Raw genomic sequence first — 15,366 nt, forward strand, 5'->3', positions numbered from 1 at the left:
AAACGTATACAAAACGCGTTTTATCTTGTCCGACCTTCTCTCTATCGTTCTCTCTCTCATACCGACTCGCACACGCTATATCTTACTCACTCGCTCACTCACTTCGCGTCAAGCTTTCGACGCTGCCGGACACACGCGCGCCTGTAAGGAGACGAAAAAACGGCACCTGCAGACACATGGCGCGCGGGGGTTTCCCCCGGTTTGCCGACGGACTTGTTACACCATACGCGGCTGCTGTTGTTGCTTGCACCGATGGACCGCGATTAACAGAAGAAAGTGAACGTGATTTCAGGTACGGCGGAAGGGGTCGGTAACCGGCCGTAGTCGTCATCCTCGAACCGCGTTTGAAGCGCAAACGGCAAGGCACTCGCGCGTTGTTCACGACTCGATCAAAACGCACACGTCTTGTCGTCGTCGTCGTCGCACATATTATTTCGACCGATTTTGAGATGTCGTCGAACGGTTGTGCTCTGGGTGAGTAAAACAATATCACGTTTTATATAATATTTTGTCTTCGGTATTAACTATTTTAACTGTTATCATATCATATTGTAATATCATTATTGTTATATTGTTAGTGATTTATCAACGTAGATAAATGTGTTTGAAATACAAACCGAAATCGATTATCTTACACTATAGTTGGTATATACATATATATATATATATATTATATGCTATCACGGGTCATCGTTACGAATATTATTTATTGGGTTTTATATCATCTATTTTATTCGCTCGGCATGATGGTAAGGTGCGAAGGTGTCCTTTGTATTTTTCTTCTATTTATATGAAGTTTATATTATTGTATACATTTATATTATATGATTAAATGGAATTAAAACTATACTATAACGAAAACACTTCATCTCTGGCGTTCATGTCACTCGCGCGCACAGGACTATATATGCACGAAACATGCATTATTTGACATTAAACGCTTTTCTTTCACACGACTAAATTAATGTAATGATAAGTCTCTATAATCTTAAATCGTTATATCCCTACGGTGAAAAAGTAATGCAATCAACTTTATTTATTAACTTTATTATTTTCTAACATTATAAAATTAAATTTGTTTTTAAATTTTAATGAAACGTTTAGTATCGTACTTTTATTAATCGTGGCGATATTGTTTTTCAATTAGCTAAGACGAGAAAATCAAAATTGTGAACAAGTATAAGTATTCTTTGAAATAAACTGAGAGTTGTTATTCACTTATATTTATTAGTTTCAGAATATACTTACTGAAAAACGTAAGGTACAGTTACACAAAATTATTCATTTAACTTATTACATATAGGTATATCTAAACATTTTAATTTCATAAAAATATTTGCTTGTGCTACTTCTGTTCTACGTATGTTGGCACTCAGTGATTCGTGCATTAAAATTAAACAATTGAGTGGGATTTTCAGACTTAGCCCTCCTCTCTAGTAAATCTACTTGTGTCAATGTTGGGTTTTATTGTGAAAGACTCTATTCGAGTACTGTGTTATAACACTAATAACTTTACAATACCATAATGCTGATAAATATTACCTTCATGCATGCTTTAATCATATGTATAGGGAAGATGTTTTTAGGTCAAGTACACCAAACAAAATATGTTAACCAGATTTTTATATAAAAAAATGTAATTGATAAACAAATATTATTTTTTTATGTTTATGCAGGTTAAAAAATATTTTTGATATGTAATTAATTTTAATTAAATAAGTATATATTTGACATAATATTTATGTATAATAATAAGTAACCGACTATTTGAGTTTTTTTTTATAAAGTAAGTAGACAAAAATTGATTAAAGGATAGTAAATACATAGCAAGTAAATTATCTAATAACATAATATAAATAATATAATTTTATATGATTGAATGATCAGAATTTTTTTTTTTAACTTTTTATTTCTATAAAAACTCATCTCAGGAAATTTATATTTATATTTTAAAGTTCCCAGTTAAATTAAAAATAGATTTTAAGACGTTTCTAAAATATTTATACTCAAACATGTTATGATATGATGATGCAAGTTTAAATTTTGAAATCCACAATCGTGATTTTTCTTGTCTCTCGAAGAAATCAATTATCTATAAAACCACACATTCAATTACTAAACATGTAATTTATTTTAAATTTTATGAAAAATAATAAATCTGATTATGTGAGAATCTTAACTTAAGTAAGTAGAAAATATTAATAATAAAGCTTAAATGGCATCTACTTGTAACATTAATATACATTATACTAATTTATCAGATTATTGAAGCAGTGATGAAAATTGAAAAGTAAAAATTATAAACAATTTTCAAATGATGTTTCTAATCAGTGTAATATGACAACTGACAAGTGATTTTTTAATGTAAGGGTATAGCTTAAAATTAATTCAAATCCTTTGAAAATATATTTTTTTAAATAATAGTAAATTATACAAATTTGTATAATACTTTGAGCCACAAATGTGTATATAAAAAAATGCACTGATGTATTTTCGATTTATTTTAATTTCTATAAAAATAATAACCTTTATTTACGTTTGAACATCGACTATTGTTAACATTCGAACTTGATTTGAACTTTGATGATAAAAACGAATGCATATTACAATTATTTTTTTTTTAAGAAATAAATATTTATGAGGAATATTATATTCAATTTCTGAGCATTGGGTATTAAAATCAGAGATTTTTTATTAAAAGTAATTTGCATAAATTGATCTTAAAATCTTTCTTGTAGAATTGTGACGTTATTTTTAACCGTTAAGAGAATAACTTTTGAAGAACCTTTTATTAAATGTACAAGATTATTTATAAATAATAAAAAAAATTATATATAATTTTAAATTTTGTAAATATGTAATTTCATAATTAGAAAGTGTCAATTTGAATTTTAAGTTTCTAAAGTTATTATTTTTTTGAATTACAAACACTAACAAAATTGATTATATTTGGTTTTTAATATTATTTTTTAGTTTTTCCCAATTACTTTATAAAGAAAGTACTAGGATTTTCCAACTTTTGACCCTTCTGACAGTTAACTACAAACAAAACCCAATTTTCAACCAGAAATCACTTACAGGGTTGATTGAAAAAAAAAAATACATTATTATAAATTTGTAATACTAATACATTTATCGTTCTGTATAGAATTTAAAATATAAGTAACAGTAATTAATATTTTTTTTAATATTTAAAATTTAAATGTAAATTTATTTTATTTTATTTTATTTAAATTTTAAATAATCTGGTTTGCATGTCTAAAATGTTATATTTTTGTCGATTATTCGTGATTTTTTTATTATTACATACATAATTTTGCTGTTAAATTATTATCAGGTAGGCGTATAGTTGTATAATTTTATTACATAGAATATTGAATAGTATGTGTAGTGTGTACTAATTATTTGTTGGGGTTCTTATTAGTTGTATACTTGCATGTATAGAAAGTGCATGAGCAAGAATAAATGATTAAATTTGTCACATATTAATAATATAGTTGATAATTATTGAGATTCGTGTTTAAGGATTATTATGTCTGATTGTTATTAAATAGATTCACTTTTCCCTTTATATCCGGTCAAGTACAAATCATTTATGTAAAAATTGTTTAGAACATAATTGATTTTTATTATTATTTTGATGCTTAAATGTTGATTTTTTACGAAAAAATTGTTTCTTAGTTGTATATAAACAAATAAATTCATTTTGAAATCCAGTTAAATAAGTAAAATAAATTACAATTTTGAATTCTAATATCTATATAATATAAATTAAACTATACTAAATATGTACTAAAATTATTTATATATTGAAATGTAAAATAAATCTAATGGCCTAAACATTACTCCTCTCTCCACAGATACACTTATATTACCATAATATTCATAATAATTAATGATAATAACTTTTTTTTATTATTTTGCATTTGATGTTAATATAATTTTTTTTTTTGAATATTATGTTGACGACATTATTTTATTGTTACAAATTAAAATGAGTTTTCATGTACGTGTGCCTATATAAGTTATATATATATATATATTATATGCACCAGTATTAAAAATATCATTTATTTAAACCAATAAAATTTTTTTAAAAAAAATAATAGAAACATGTAAGTATAAATGGTTAGGTTAGATTACATAGACCATAATATTTTACTCTTACTATTTTTAACATATGGAGATCTGAATGATATAATGATTTGCGATTATATGGGCGTTTGTGGTTGGACGAAGGGATTCTGACAAGAATGTTGAATTTTAATTAAATTGTATTTTTTGACAGAACCTCATAGTATTGGATGGTTTACATTCATACGATGACTTTATAAAAAATATATGGTTTAGGATGGAATAATTAGATGACGTAAATTATCGGTTGTGATAAATATTATTCTGTTTAAAAAATAAATCATCCAATACTTAGTGAACCAAATATCATACTGTATGATTCATACACCATGAAAATAATTTTATAACTTATTAACAGAAAAAAAAAAAATTAAGAAATAATAACTTACCCATAATTAATGTAAAAATAAGTATTTAAACATGTTAAAAAATGTAGGTGAGGATCAGCATCACGAGCATCAATCAAATCAGGTTCTGCGCTTAAGATAATTAGTAGCTGATTATGATTACTTATTAGTGATTTCAAAAAATAAGCTCGTATCATCGTAATTATTTTTATTTTTTGTTCGCAGAACATTCAATTGTGCCATTATTTTTAATCTCATACACGCAATACACTTTGTAGTTTTTAATAATTACATCTATATTCAAGCGTTATTATGGCGCTGTTTTAATTACTCACTGATAAAATCGTAATTATTCTGCGTTTATGCATTTACTTACTCGTACCGGTATATATTTGTTGGAAAATGGAATTTTATTTAAAATTAGTAGAAAAGCACTCTGTAAAATCAAGATCTACCACTACTGTATTTGTTTAAAACCGTACTATGCATTTTATAATTACCTATTTATACCACACTTTGTGTCGATAAAATTATTCCGTCGACGTGTATAAAACATTGTGATATATTAGACGATGAATGTTGAATGAATTCAAGTGTTCAAAAAAAAAAAAAAAAATATATATATACCTAATAAAAAATAATGAATGATAATAAATAATTTTAAAACATTAATCATAATATATTTCTTATCATATTTTATTGGGATAAAAGAACGGATTTCAGCAGTTTAATTGTTGATGTTACGACAAAAAACTGTATTTAACTGCCAACTGTTATGCGAGTTCTAAATAATTATACACAGATCTGATAAACACAGACTTCTGCATTGTTGCATGCTGTAATGTTTCCATTACCTCATCAAATAATTACAATAATAATTATTGTTACACATTTTTTTTATTTACCTAATTAGTTAATTCAATGCCTGAACCTTAAGTTACAGAGATATTTTAAATTTGGGCTAATTTTTATGACATAAATTGGTTTAATAATTGAGTAATGCATACGTTGTATAGCTATAGGCATATCTCATCTAGCACTGTGTTTTAAAAACAATATGAATAATTTTTCAAGATAAATTATAATACGAATTTAAATACAATTCATAAATGTATGTTTGAAAATACATATAGGATACATATATATATATATTTATAATAATGCAGTTTATCGAACATTTTTTAAATAATTCGATAATCGTGTGAAGTCATTAAAAATTATTATATTATTATTCATTAGTTGTGAATTTGTGATGACAAAATATAAAAATAGATAATAATATTAAAAAATTATACCAATTAATTTATAATATATAACTACATAGGGTGTTCAGCGTGATATCTAAAAATTATTTACACATTACACATAATATAGTGTTGTATAATATTTATTTTAAATAATAATAATAATAATAATAATAAAAACATAAAATCGTTATCTACAATAAGTAAAGCTCTTTGGACATACATTGCGGTGATTTCGTCATTCATCACGTTTTGTTGGAAATATTATGCACGACGAAACAATATTGTAATCAAAATCGTAACTGATATTTCGATATAACCGCAATATATACTTTTATGTACGAAATATTTTTTTTATCATTATTATCTGCATCTGTATCATATAATCATACTTCGGGAAGTCAGCCAAAGAATAAATAAAAAAAAGAATGTATTATAGTGCAATAAAATTTTTTTCACGATTCTGATGGAAGAAAAGTACAAAATATTAGCAACAATTTATTAGTAGGTACTTACTACTTACTATTATACTATTATAATATAATATATAGTTTACAATTTACATAATATTAATGAAATTAAAACATATAACTGTAAAAATACGTATAGACAGTAATATGCTCATCAAACTATTAATAATAATCGCCATAATGTATTTTAATTTGTTATAAATTTTAAGCCGCATTACCACAACTGGTGTACTTGTACAGTTATTTTTCACTGGTGCCGTTCCCGATGATTGTCGGTAAATGTGATACAATAGTCAAAGGAACGGCCACATATTACTTATGTATTACTTGTAAAGTACGCCAGTCGTATGAACACCGTAATCGTACACTTGTCAAATGTACAATTATTGGCGTATTTGGCAATTATACCAGTCGTGGGAAATCCAGCTTTATACGACGACGATAAATAAAAGTAAAAAATTAAAAATAATAATGAAAAAACAAAAAAAATGTTTTCATTAATAAGCGTAAACATATAGTATGGGTTATCTTTAAAACAAAAGTAAAAATATTGCAAATCAAACCTTTGTTGGTTTTTTAACATTGTTTATAATAATTACGTAGGTACTGCGCGGTCCAATAAAAATTAAAAATACATGCACTAATTAATGGTAGGTACACCACGTGTCCTTGCAATCACGTCATACATCACTCGTCAGTCGTCACACAATGTTGTAATTACTGGGTGTCTTGATAACACTATAATAATATAATAATGTACCTAAAAGTTTATCTTATATTATTATTTTCTGGGTCGTCAATATAGAAAAAATAAGTTACTACACTACACTGACCAAAGAAAATTTCCAGGGGTCATTATGAGAATATATTACGTCCTTTAACTTATATCCGGTAGGTGCTCAATACTCGTTTTTTTCACGTATTCCTAATATAAGATTGTCAATTACAAAATAAAATGGAAGTAGAAAATACTAAATTTATGTTTGATAATCGACCAAATGAAAAATCAACTAAAACAAAATACAAAATATATAAAACTAAAGTACATTGTAGCAATTTAATAATCCGTAGTAGGTAGGTAGTATATAGGTATATTCGTTTGGTATAACTGCTGAAATAAAACTATTAATAATTTCAATAAAATATAAACGAGTAAAAATAAATTTAAAATATTGGACACTTGTGTGTCGCTGTTTATTTAATTGTTCATTAAAAAAAAAGATGAAGTTGTGTTCTAAACAATTCGATAAGTCAGAAATAAAAAACGAGGTACCTACCATGTTGTATCTATAATATATTATGTGTAACATCAATGTCAAACAACAACTAAAAAATACAAGAAAAATAAATGTGTATAAATACACAGAGGGTAACGAACGAATAATGATATCGTATTCAGTTATTATGTTAATTATTGTGCGTCTATAAATATAAAACATTTCTGTATAAACTTCTTATTTTGTTGCCGTTATGCAAGAACAGATATTGTTTCGACTGTTCAGAGTGTAGTTTGAGGTGACCCACGGAAATCAGTGGTGATATAATTATTAATTTTATTTTTGATTTGGTATGTCATTGTACTAGTTGAAGTTGGTCTTTCTTTTTCGGAATAACTTATTAAATATAAGTTAATGAGTTCTATAAATTATGCAAAGGTACGAGCATTAAAAGTTTTCGTTTATGAATGAATAATGTACTCTATAAATAAATATTATACATAAATTTGTTTTTTATTTAATCGTTATACAACTTCTAGGCGTATAATACGTATATTGCACATACAAGTGCTTATATTCAAAATATCAGTATAGATGAGTATCAGTGAACAACTAATTATAATACACTAATTTCTTTTGTAGAGGGTTTTCGTTGAATTAATTAACTATCATATTATTATAAATTGATATCGTTGTTGTTTGTTAATGTCTAGACTCTACAATCTACATGGAAGAGAAGTTAACATGTATTTTTTTACACGTAACTAATGTAAATTGTTGTACAGTGTTTACAAGGCGTGAACGAATGGCTATAACGCCTATAACATATAATGTGGAAGGTACAACGAGAAATTTAGATCGAATCAAAAATATTAACTTAATTGCGTCTAGTAAGTTGAATATAATCATCATGATTTTCGAGAACCATTAATTGAATAACTTTTTTTTGAATGTATCTGAATACTTTTTCATATTATTCATTAAGACTTATGTAGTTGTAGCCTTACAACTTGTAGGTAGGTATGTCTTGTAACAACTAAAACGCTAAATTAATTATATTTTGACTTTACTGTTCATGTATTTCGAAAACTTTTAATCACTAACTGTTAAGAAAAAAAAAATTAGAGTGAAAATATTAAATAGTGCATAACTTTTATTGCAATTAAATTCGTTTTAAAATGTAAACATGTCTATAGAATATAAATGTACTCTTTTTATTTTATAATGTGCCAAGATGATAGCTCAAAGTTTATTAAAATGTACCTAATTTTAATCGATAATAATAAAACGGATTTAATACATTTTTAAATTGCACTGATAATTTAAAAAATAATTATTCAAGTTCCAAAAATAACATAATTAATGTACATATTCGATGCGAGTAGTTTACAAACATGTCGAATAGCTATCATTAATACTAATATTAGTACAGTATATTGTACTAAAAAGTAACTCTTATGTTTATTCTATTAATACTGAATACCTAATATTTAATTAATTTTAATATTGATTAGTTCAAAATTCAAATAGTTTACTCTGTCGTTTACAACACTAAAATAAAAATATATTCAAAGTAGATAAGCGAAATAATGCATAGATTAAGATTGAATAATTTCACTTGTGTTTTACTATTATGATTAAATTAATAATGAATGTCCACGTTACCTATAATAAATTAAATTACATTAACATAAACATTTTATTATAGCATCATTTTTTTATTCATGTTTATTTTTTTACGGTTAATTAGCAAGCCATCTCACATGAATGTATAATGACACGAGTAATTATTACTTATCAGGACTCATTAACACTAATAAATTAAACCTAATTTATTTATTCGATTATAATTAAATCATCATAATATATTGTTTGTATTAAGTATTAATTACCTACTAACTATGTTTGTATCAGAGCTTCCTCGATGTGTTAATACGTACTTCTTCTAGTTTGTTTTATAATTTGAACACTTACTTACACCTATAAAATAAATCATACACTTTTATAACTTAAAACAAATTTATGAAATTAACGGGGTTTTTTTTTTAATGTAATAAAGTATAAAACAATGTGTTAAATATTTTCATTGCTTATTGTGCTCGATAGGTACGATAGTACAAACATTTTTAGACAATTATAACTTACAAGTTAGTAGTTACAACTTAACTACTGAATTCCAGATTACCGAGTTGATTGTTATCTATACATTTTTCTAAAAAAATTATGTATTATTAATATATAATATTTTATTCTCTACTCGACAACCGTAGGTATATGTGTGTATTACGCGTGTAATAGTATGATGTAATTATGATGGCTTTACATATTATATTCGTTACGAAATAAAAGTATATTTAGAAAAGTTAGTTAATTGGTTGTTGCGTTCATTACTGTACAGAAATATTATAGAATTATTTAATTTTATACCTATCGGTTTTTGAACATTTTTAATTTTAAATAGAAGAGACTGTTTTGGATACTATATTTTAGTTCAAAATCATTATGGTGTTATACACATTTAAGTATAACCAATAATGTTAATGAACGGAAACAAATTGTATAACATACTTGCAGGAAACACATTTTTATAATGCGGAATGTTTGACAAAATAATATAAGATTAAAATATAAAGGTATTTTTCTTGCGGCATAAATAAGACGCTAAAACATAAAATCATACACACGTCAATATTTATACACAATACACATTGCTTATTTATTTAAACGAATGATAATAATATGATTGATTCATATTTTGTACTACCAATGTATATGATCGTTTTACTAAAACATCGTATTTATTGAGTTTTACAATATGTTCTGTGTGGGTATTTTATTGTTTTAAGTTGGTTCAACCAACATTAAAATTTTAATATTGTTATACGTTGCATACTTACACATGTAAACAGGTGTTCGAGGGGAATTTAATTATTATATTTGGTTTATGACTGGTATAGCTATCTGTCATTTTAAGTACCCGATTCAATAGTTACTATTACACTTATATTAGTTAATAAACGTGTAATTTAATTATCATAATATGCCACGTCTTCTTAAAACATCGTTCTATATCGAGCGATGTGTATTGCGGTTACTGAAATCTCCAGTAAAAATTATGCAATATCGGCAGTTACCCGGATCCTGGTACTCTCCACTTCGACGATTTTAGCATTTTTATTTCAATTCTTGCCACACGGTTAAGTGTCGATGATTTTTTTTCCAATGTCAAACAACATGTATGATATAATCGTTCTCCCAGACAAATTCATTTTTAAATTATTTGCAAAATTACTAAATAAATTTATCTTGTTTGCATGTGTGTGTGTGTGTGTGTGGGGGGGGGGGGGTAAAGGATTTTCGCACGTGTTAGACTCGCTGGTTTTATTAAGAAAAAAAATAATTACAAATTTAGTTAGTACTGTAGCGTCTGTAGCACCTACAGTACATAGATATAGTAGATACATCTGCTGACACTAATATTAAAATGCGATAATATTATATTGTACGATAATTTCACCGCTGAAGTATAAAACAAAAATGTATAATACCTGGTTTCACTTCGTTTAATATATTTTTATTACTCTACACTTTAATATTTGATATATTTAATATTTGACATTCTAATTATTATTATTTAGATGGAAACATAATTTACGGTATAAAATAATGTAAAGCAATATAACGGTATAAAATTTTTTAATTCAACAACATATCAATCAACTTAAGTTTGTTTTAGACACTATACACATTATAGTGTTTTGATCAAAACGTGATTAAAGGCTTATTTTATTAAAAAGCTAAACGAGAACAACTTATTACCGTATTTTTATACGTGTTCAACGTGTTTGTTAAAATTAATCTAAAATATATTTTAGTTATATTATGAAGTTAAAATATATAATATTAACTACAATAAGCTATATACCTAGTATGATGTTTATGGGACGTTTTATAAAAGTAATAAACCATCAAACCAGGGCTTTGAACTCAAGTAACTGAGTTCTGGTTCTGAATCATGATTATGGTTATATTTCAGTTACGAATTCTTGACATTAATTGAAAGTGTTGAGACTAAGTAAAATAAAATAAAATACAGTATAAAAAAATTATATAAAATCAATAGTGTCGTTAAAAAGCACAAAAATCCTAAGTATCTTACTTGGGATATTAAACTAAAATGTGTACCAATCAAAATTGTCAAACTTTAAATTTTAATTAACAAATGTATCTTAAGTAAATTTATACAATGTATTTGTTTTATGCTATATTATAACTATTTAACTTATTAGATATTATAATGTTGGCACAACTGATAATTTAAGTATTAAAACTGCATTTATATGTAAATATAAAATTTAAATTATGAGTTAATGCATTTAGTCAATGAGTGTTTTTGTAAAATGTAAATAAAACTTCATGCTTAAATCATAAATATTAATTATTATCTATTGCTAAGTATATTCATTTTTATACTTAACTTTTTAGTTATTGAGAGAAAATATATTAGTTTTGATTTTTCCTATAATTTTTGAATAGAATTCTATAACATTTGGCAAGAAGAAAAATGTAGGGTTGGTTAATGATAGGTATTTTAGTATAATATGCAATTTATAGATTCAAATTTGTACTTACTTTGATAGTCATAATTTTTTCAAGATATCTAACGTAAATTAAGTTTTTAGTTCGGAAAAATAACCTCTTTCGACAACTGTGATTAATTTGGTATTCAGTTTCGTTGAAGAAAAGTAAATAAAATATTTCAGGTTTTCAGTTTGCCAGTATAGGTATTTAAAACATTAATAATTATCTGGTTATTTCGGAAACAAAATTTAAAACGAATGTGTGATTTTTGTCGCAGTTTCAACCGGTTTTAGCCTATTGGTTTAATCCGGATTCATATAGAGTATAATATATTAAAGACCAGCATCAAATTGAAATGTTTACAACAAATTAAATGTTAATCACTTGCAATTTCATCAATTTCTGAGACAAATAAAAACAAATGTTAAAATGGTTTTAAAAGGATAGTAATCAAAGAGTAATGACTTTATTATAGGGGATAGGGTAGTTTATATTACTTATATAGCAGAATAATGTTGTGGGTACCGGCAGTCGACATCTACATTTTTTTTTGTATTCTTAAAATATCAAAATATTTCAATTTTTTTTTTAATTTTGTTCGACAATTATGACTTCTTTTAGTCCTTTTAATATCTAAATCGTATTATGTGTAAAAAAAAATGTAGAAAAATATAATTTTATAATTACTTTTTACGTAATAATATACAATATAAAATACATTTGAAAGTGGAAACAGTTTATACATTTGAATGTTTAGTTTAACATAGAATATGAATAAATAGTATACTAGAAACCTTTATAATTCTTGGTAAATTATAACTAATGACTATAGAAAATGACTTTGGAAACTAAAATCACTTTAGCTTTTAAGCAGTAACTAACTTGCGTATGTGTATAAATCAATTTTAAAATTTAAAGCTATATAGTAAATTAATTTATGAAATTAAATTGATTATTAATTAATTACGCATCGTATAAAATAACTTTGCGAATAATACGATTTAATGAATAAATAAATAATTTAATAATTATAATTATGATAAAATTCGTCGAAAAAAAATTAGCTTATTGTATAATATATAATCTACTTTGTGTACCTAGACTAGCAGCTGCAGGTCACATAATAATAATAATTATTATTATTATTATTAAATCTGTTACGAATAACGCCCAAGGGCGGATCTGTAGCTTTTTTTGAAAAAAATTTGCACTACCTTGCCAGCATATTGCATTAATCGTATCCGGCACACGATGTAAAAAACCAGAATGGTTTCGTTTTTTATCTTATAGAAATGTTTACCACACTCGTCAATCGATCGTCGTACACACATACACATATGTATATATATATATATGCAATACGTATAGTTGGCAGTGACGTAGCCAAGGGGGGCTAATGCTCCTCCCCAATTGCCCGTATTTTTAATATTATTTTGAAATATTCAAATTTAAATATGGAAATCGTCTTACAAATTTTAATTATTTAACTAATATAAGTGTTGTCATTAGTAGTTGTATAATATAATATTTGAGTTGAAAAAGTATTATCAAGTGTGTTTATTCATTTTTTCGTTGTATTTGATTTTCATTAACTCAAATCATAATAGCGTTTAGCCCTTGCCATAAAAATCCTGGCTAGGTTGACCTTATTGTTAACCCAACCTCCGGTAGTCGGGTAGGCACGTTGCAATAACGTGCGTATATGACGCGATAATATCGCGTATCGACTGCAGAGTATACCATTATAATACGTATTAGGTATAGGTGACCGCGGCGGACACTGCGCCTCGCCGTTTCGGAGTCGACGTTTATTGCAATTTAAAATGTTATTACTGCAATCGTAACAAGCACAGAGCACGCACAATCGCTATTTAGCATGCGGCGAATATTACATATTATATATATATGTATATATATAGAACGGCGACGTCAAAACGTTTTGGATAAATACACTATATTATCATCAGCTGTGCAGGTACCTACGTATATTACACTCCGTGTCCCGTGATCGCTGTCTTCGATTATAAACATTTTTTTTTTATTATTATTATAAATCGTAATTGCACAGGTACCCACAACGATATTTTATTATTATTTAATCAACGATACTGTATGTACCGCGACGTCGTCGTTACGTCACCGCGTACGGAATAGCTGGTGCCATAATGCTCGCGAGCGTATTTATTTCATTGCACAAAACGCGGTAATCCGCGAGTGGGCACGATACACGACATAACACGAATACACGTGTAATAATATTATATACGAAGCATTGGCTGTATATTATATTATTATATAGTGGAGTGGCGGCCGGCGCCGCGCACAAAAAAATGCAATTTCTCTTTGTCAAAACTCGTTATCGGGCGGCGGCGGCGGCGGTCCGATTTGTTTTCGTAGACGTTATTTTCTTTTCGTTCGAAACATAATATAGCTATTATACGCCCGGGCGGTCGTATACTGCAGCGGCGTATATATATCTGCAGACTGAGGCGAGGCCGGGTAAATCGTCGATATTTTTCGACCGAATAAGCCGCGTTGATAAGATCGTTTTTTGGGATAGTTTTAAGTAAGTTTCTATAGTCGACTGACTTTTTTTTTTTTTTTTTAACTCTTTAAATGGCTTATAGAAACCTGCGATAAACTTTACATATTTTAAATAGAAGTTTAAATTCAAAAGTACACCTTACGAATAGTTTAATTTAATATAAGTACCACGAACGCAGACTGAAGTATACGTTCGCCGTAACAGCGACAATAACTATATGATTGCTAATTAGTAAAAAAGCTCCAAATATCTATGATATAATTGACTTTCCAGAGTTTCTACCCTATATGTACCTACTGTACTTTATGCATTAAGTTATAATTTGGTTAGATGAGATGAAAGTTATGCAGTTTTTCTTGAAAATGTGTACGCCAATCTACTTATGTGCAGTCTGTCGTTTGATGAAAAAAATTTACTAAAACAATAAAATTGTTTAAGTATATATTCGTGGATTGCGAGTGCTTGCACCATCGTCACGATGACATTATGGTTTTATCATCTCGAGACGCTGTGAGACGAGGACCATCTGTCCATCTAACCTAAATCGTACAAACCGGTGGCCGTATAATGTCCCTAGGGGTGGCAGTAAAAAAATGTCAACTTCATCTTTATTGACAATATTACATAAGACGGTCGTTTTAGCGGTATAATCGGTACCTCCTGGCAATTTTTCGACTCATAAAATCGCGGTATCGATATGCGATTGTCTGGACAAGTTGATGATTAGTCTTGAATCGTTCTACGCCTGAAGCATGATTATTGTCGTACAATTAAATAGTTGTACACGAAGCCGCCAGTACGCAATTTGGTAACTGTTTTCGGTCGTCA

General features: G+C 26.9%; 1 protein-coding gene across 1 annotated transcript in view; it reads left to right on the forward strand.

Moving 5' to 3' along the window:
• The first annotated feature begins 301 nt into the window (after window positions 1-301).
• LOC114124227 (putative fatty acyl-CoA reductase CG5065) overlaps window positions 302-15,366 on the forward strand; it is a 34,121-nt gene continuing 19,056 nt past the window's right edge. Inside the window, exon 1 of the mRNA XM_027987416.2 lies at window positions 302-474. Within this exon, the coding sequence (XP_027843217.2) occupies window positions 450-474 (25 nt within the window). The 5' untranslated portion in view covers window positions 302-449. The remainder of the gene's footprint in view (window positions 475-15,366) is intronic.

Source organism: Aphis gossypii, chromosome X (assembly GCF_020184175.1).
Source record: "Aphis gossypii isolate Hap1 chromosome X, ASM2018417v2, whole genome shotgun sequence".
NCBI classification, from domain to species: Eukaryota; Metazoa; Arthropoda; class Insecta; order Hemiptera; family Aphididae; genus Aphis; species Aphis gossypii.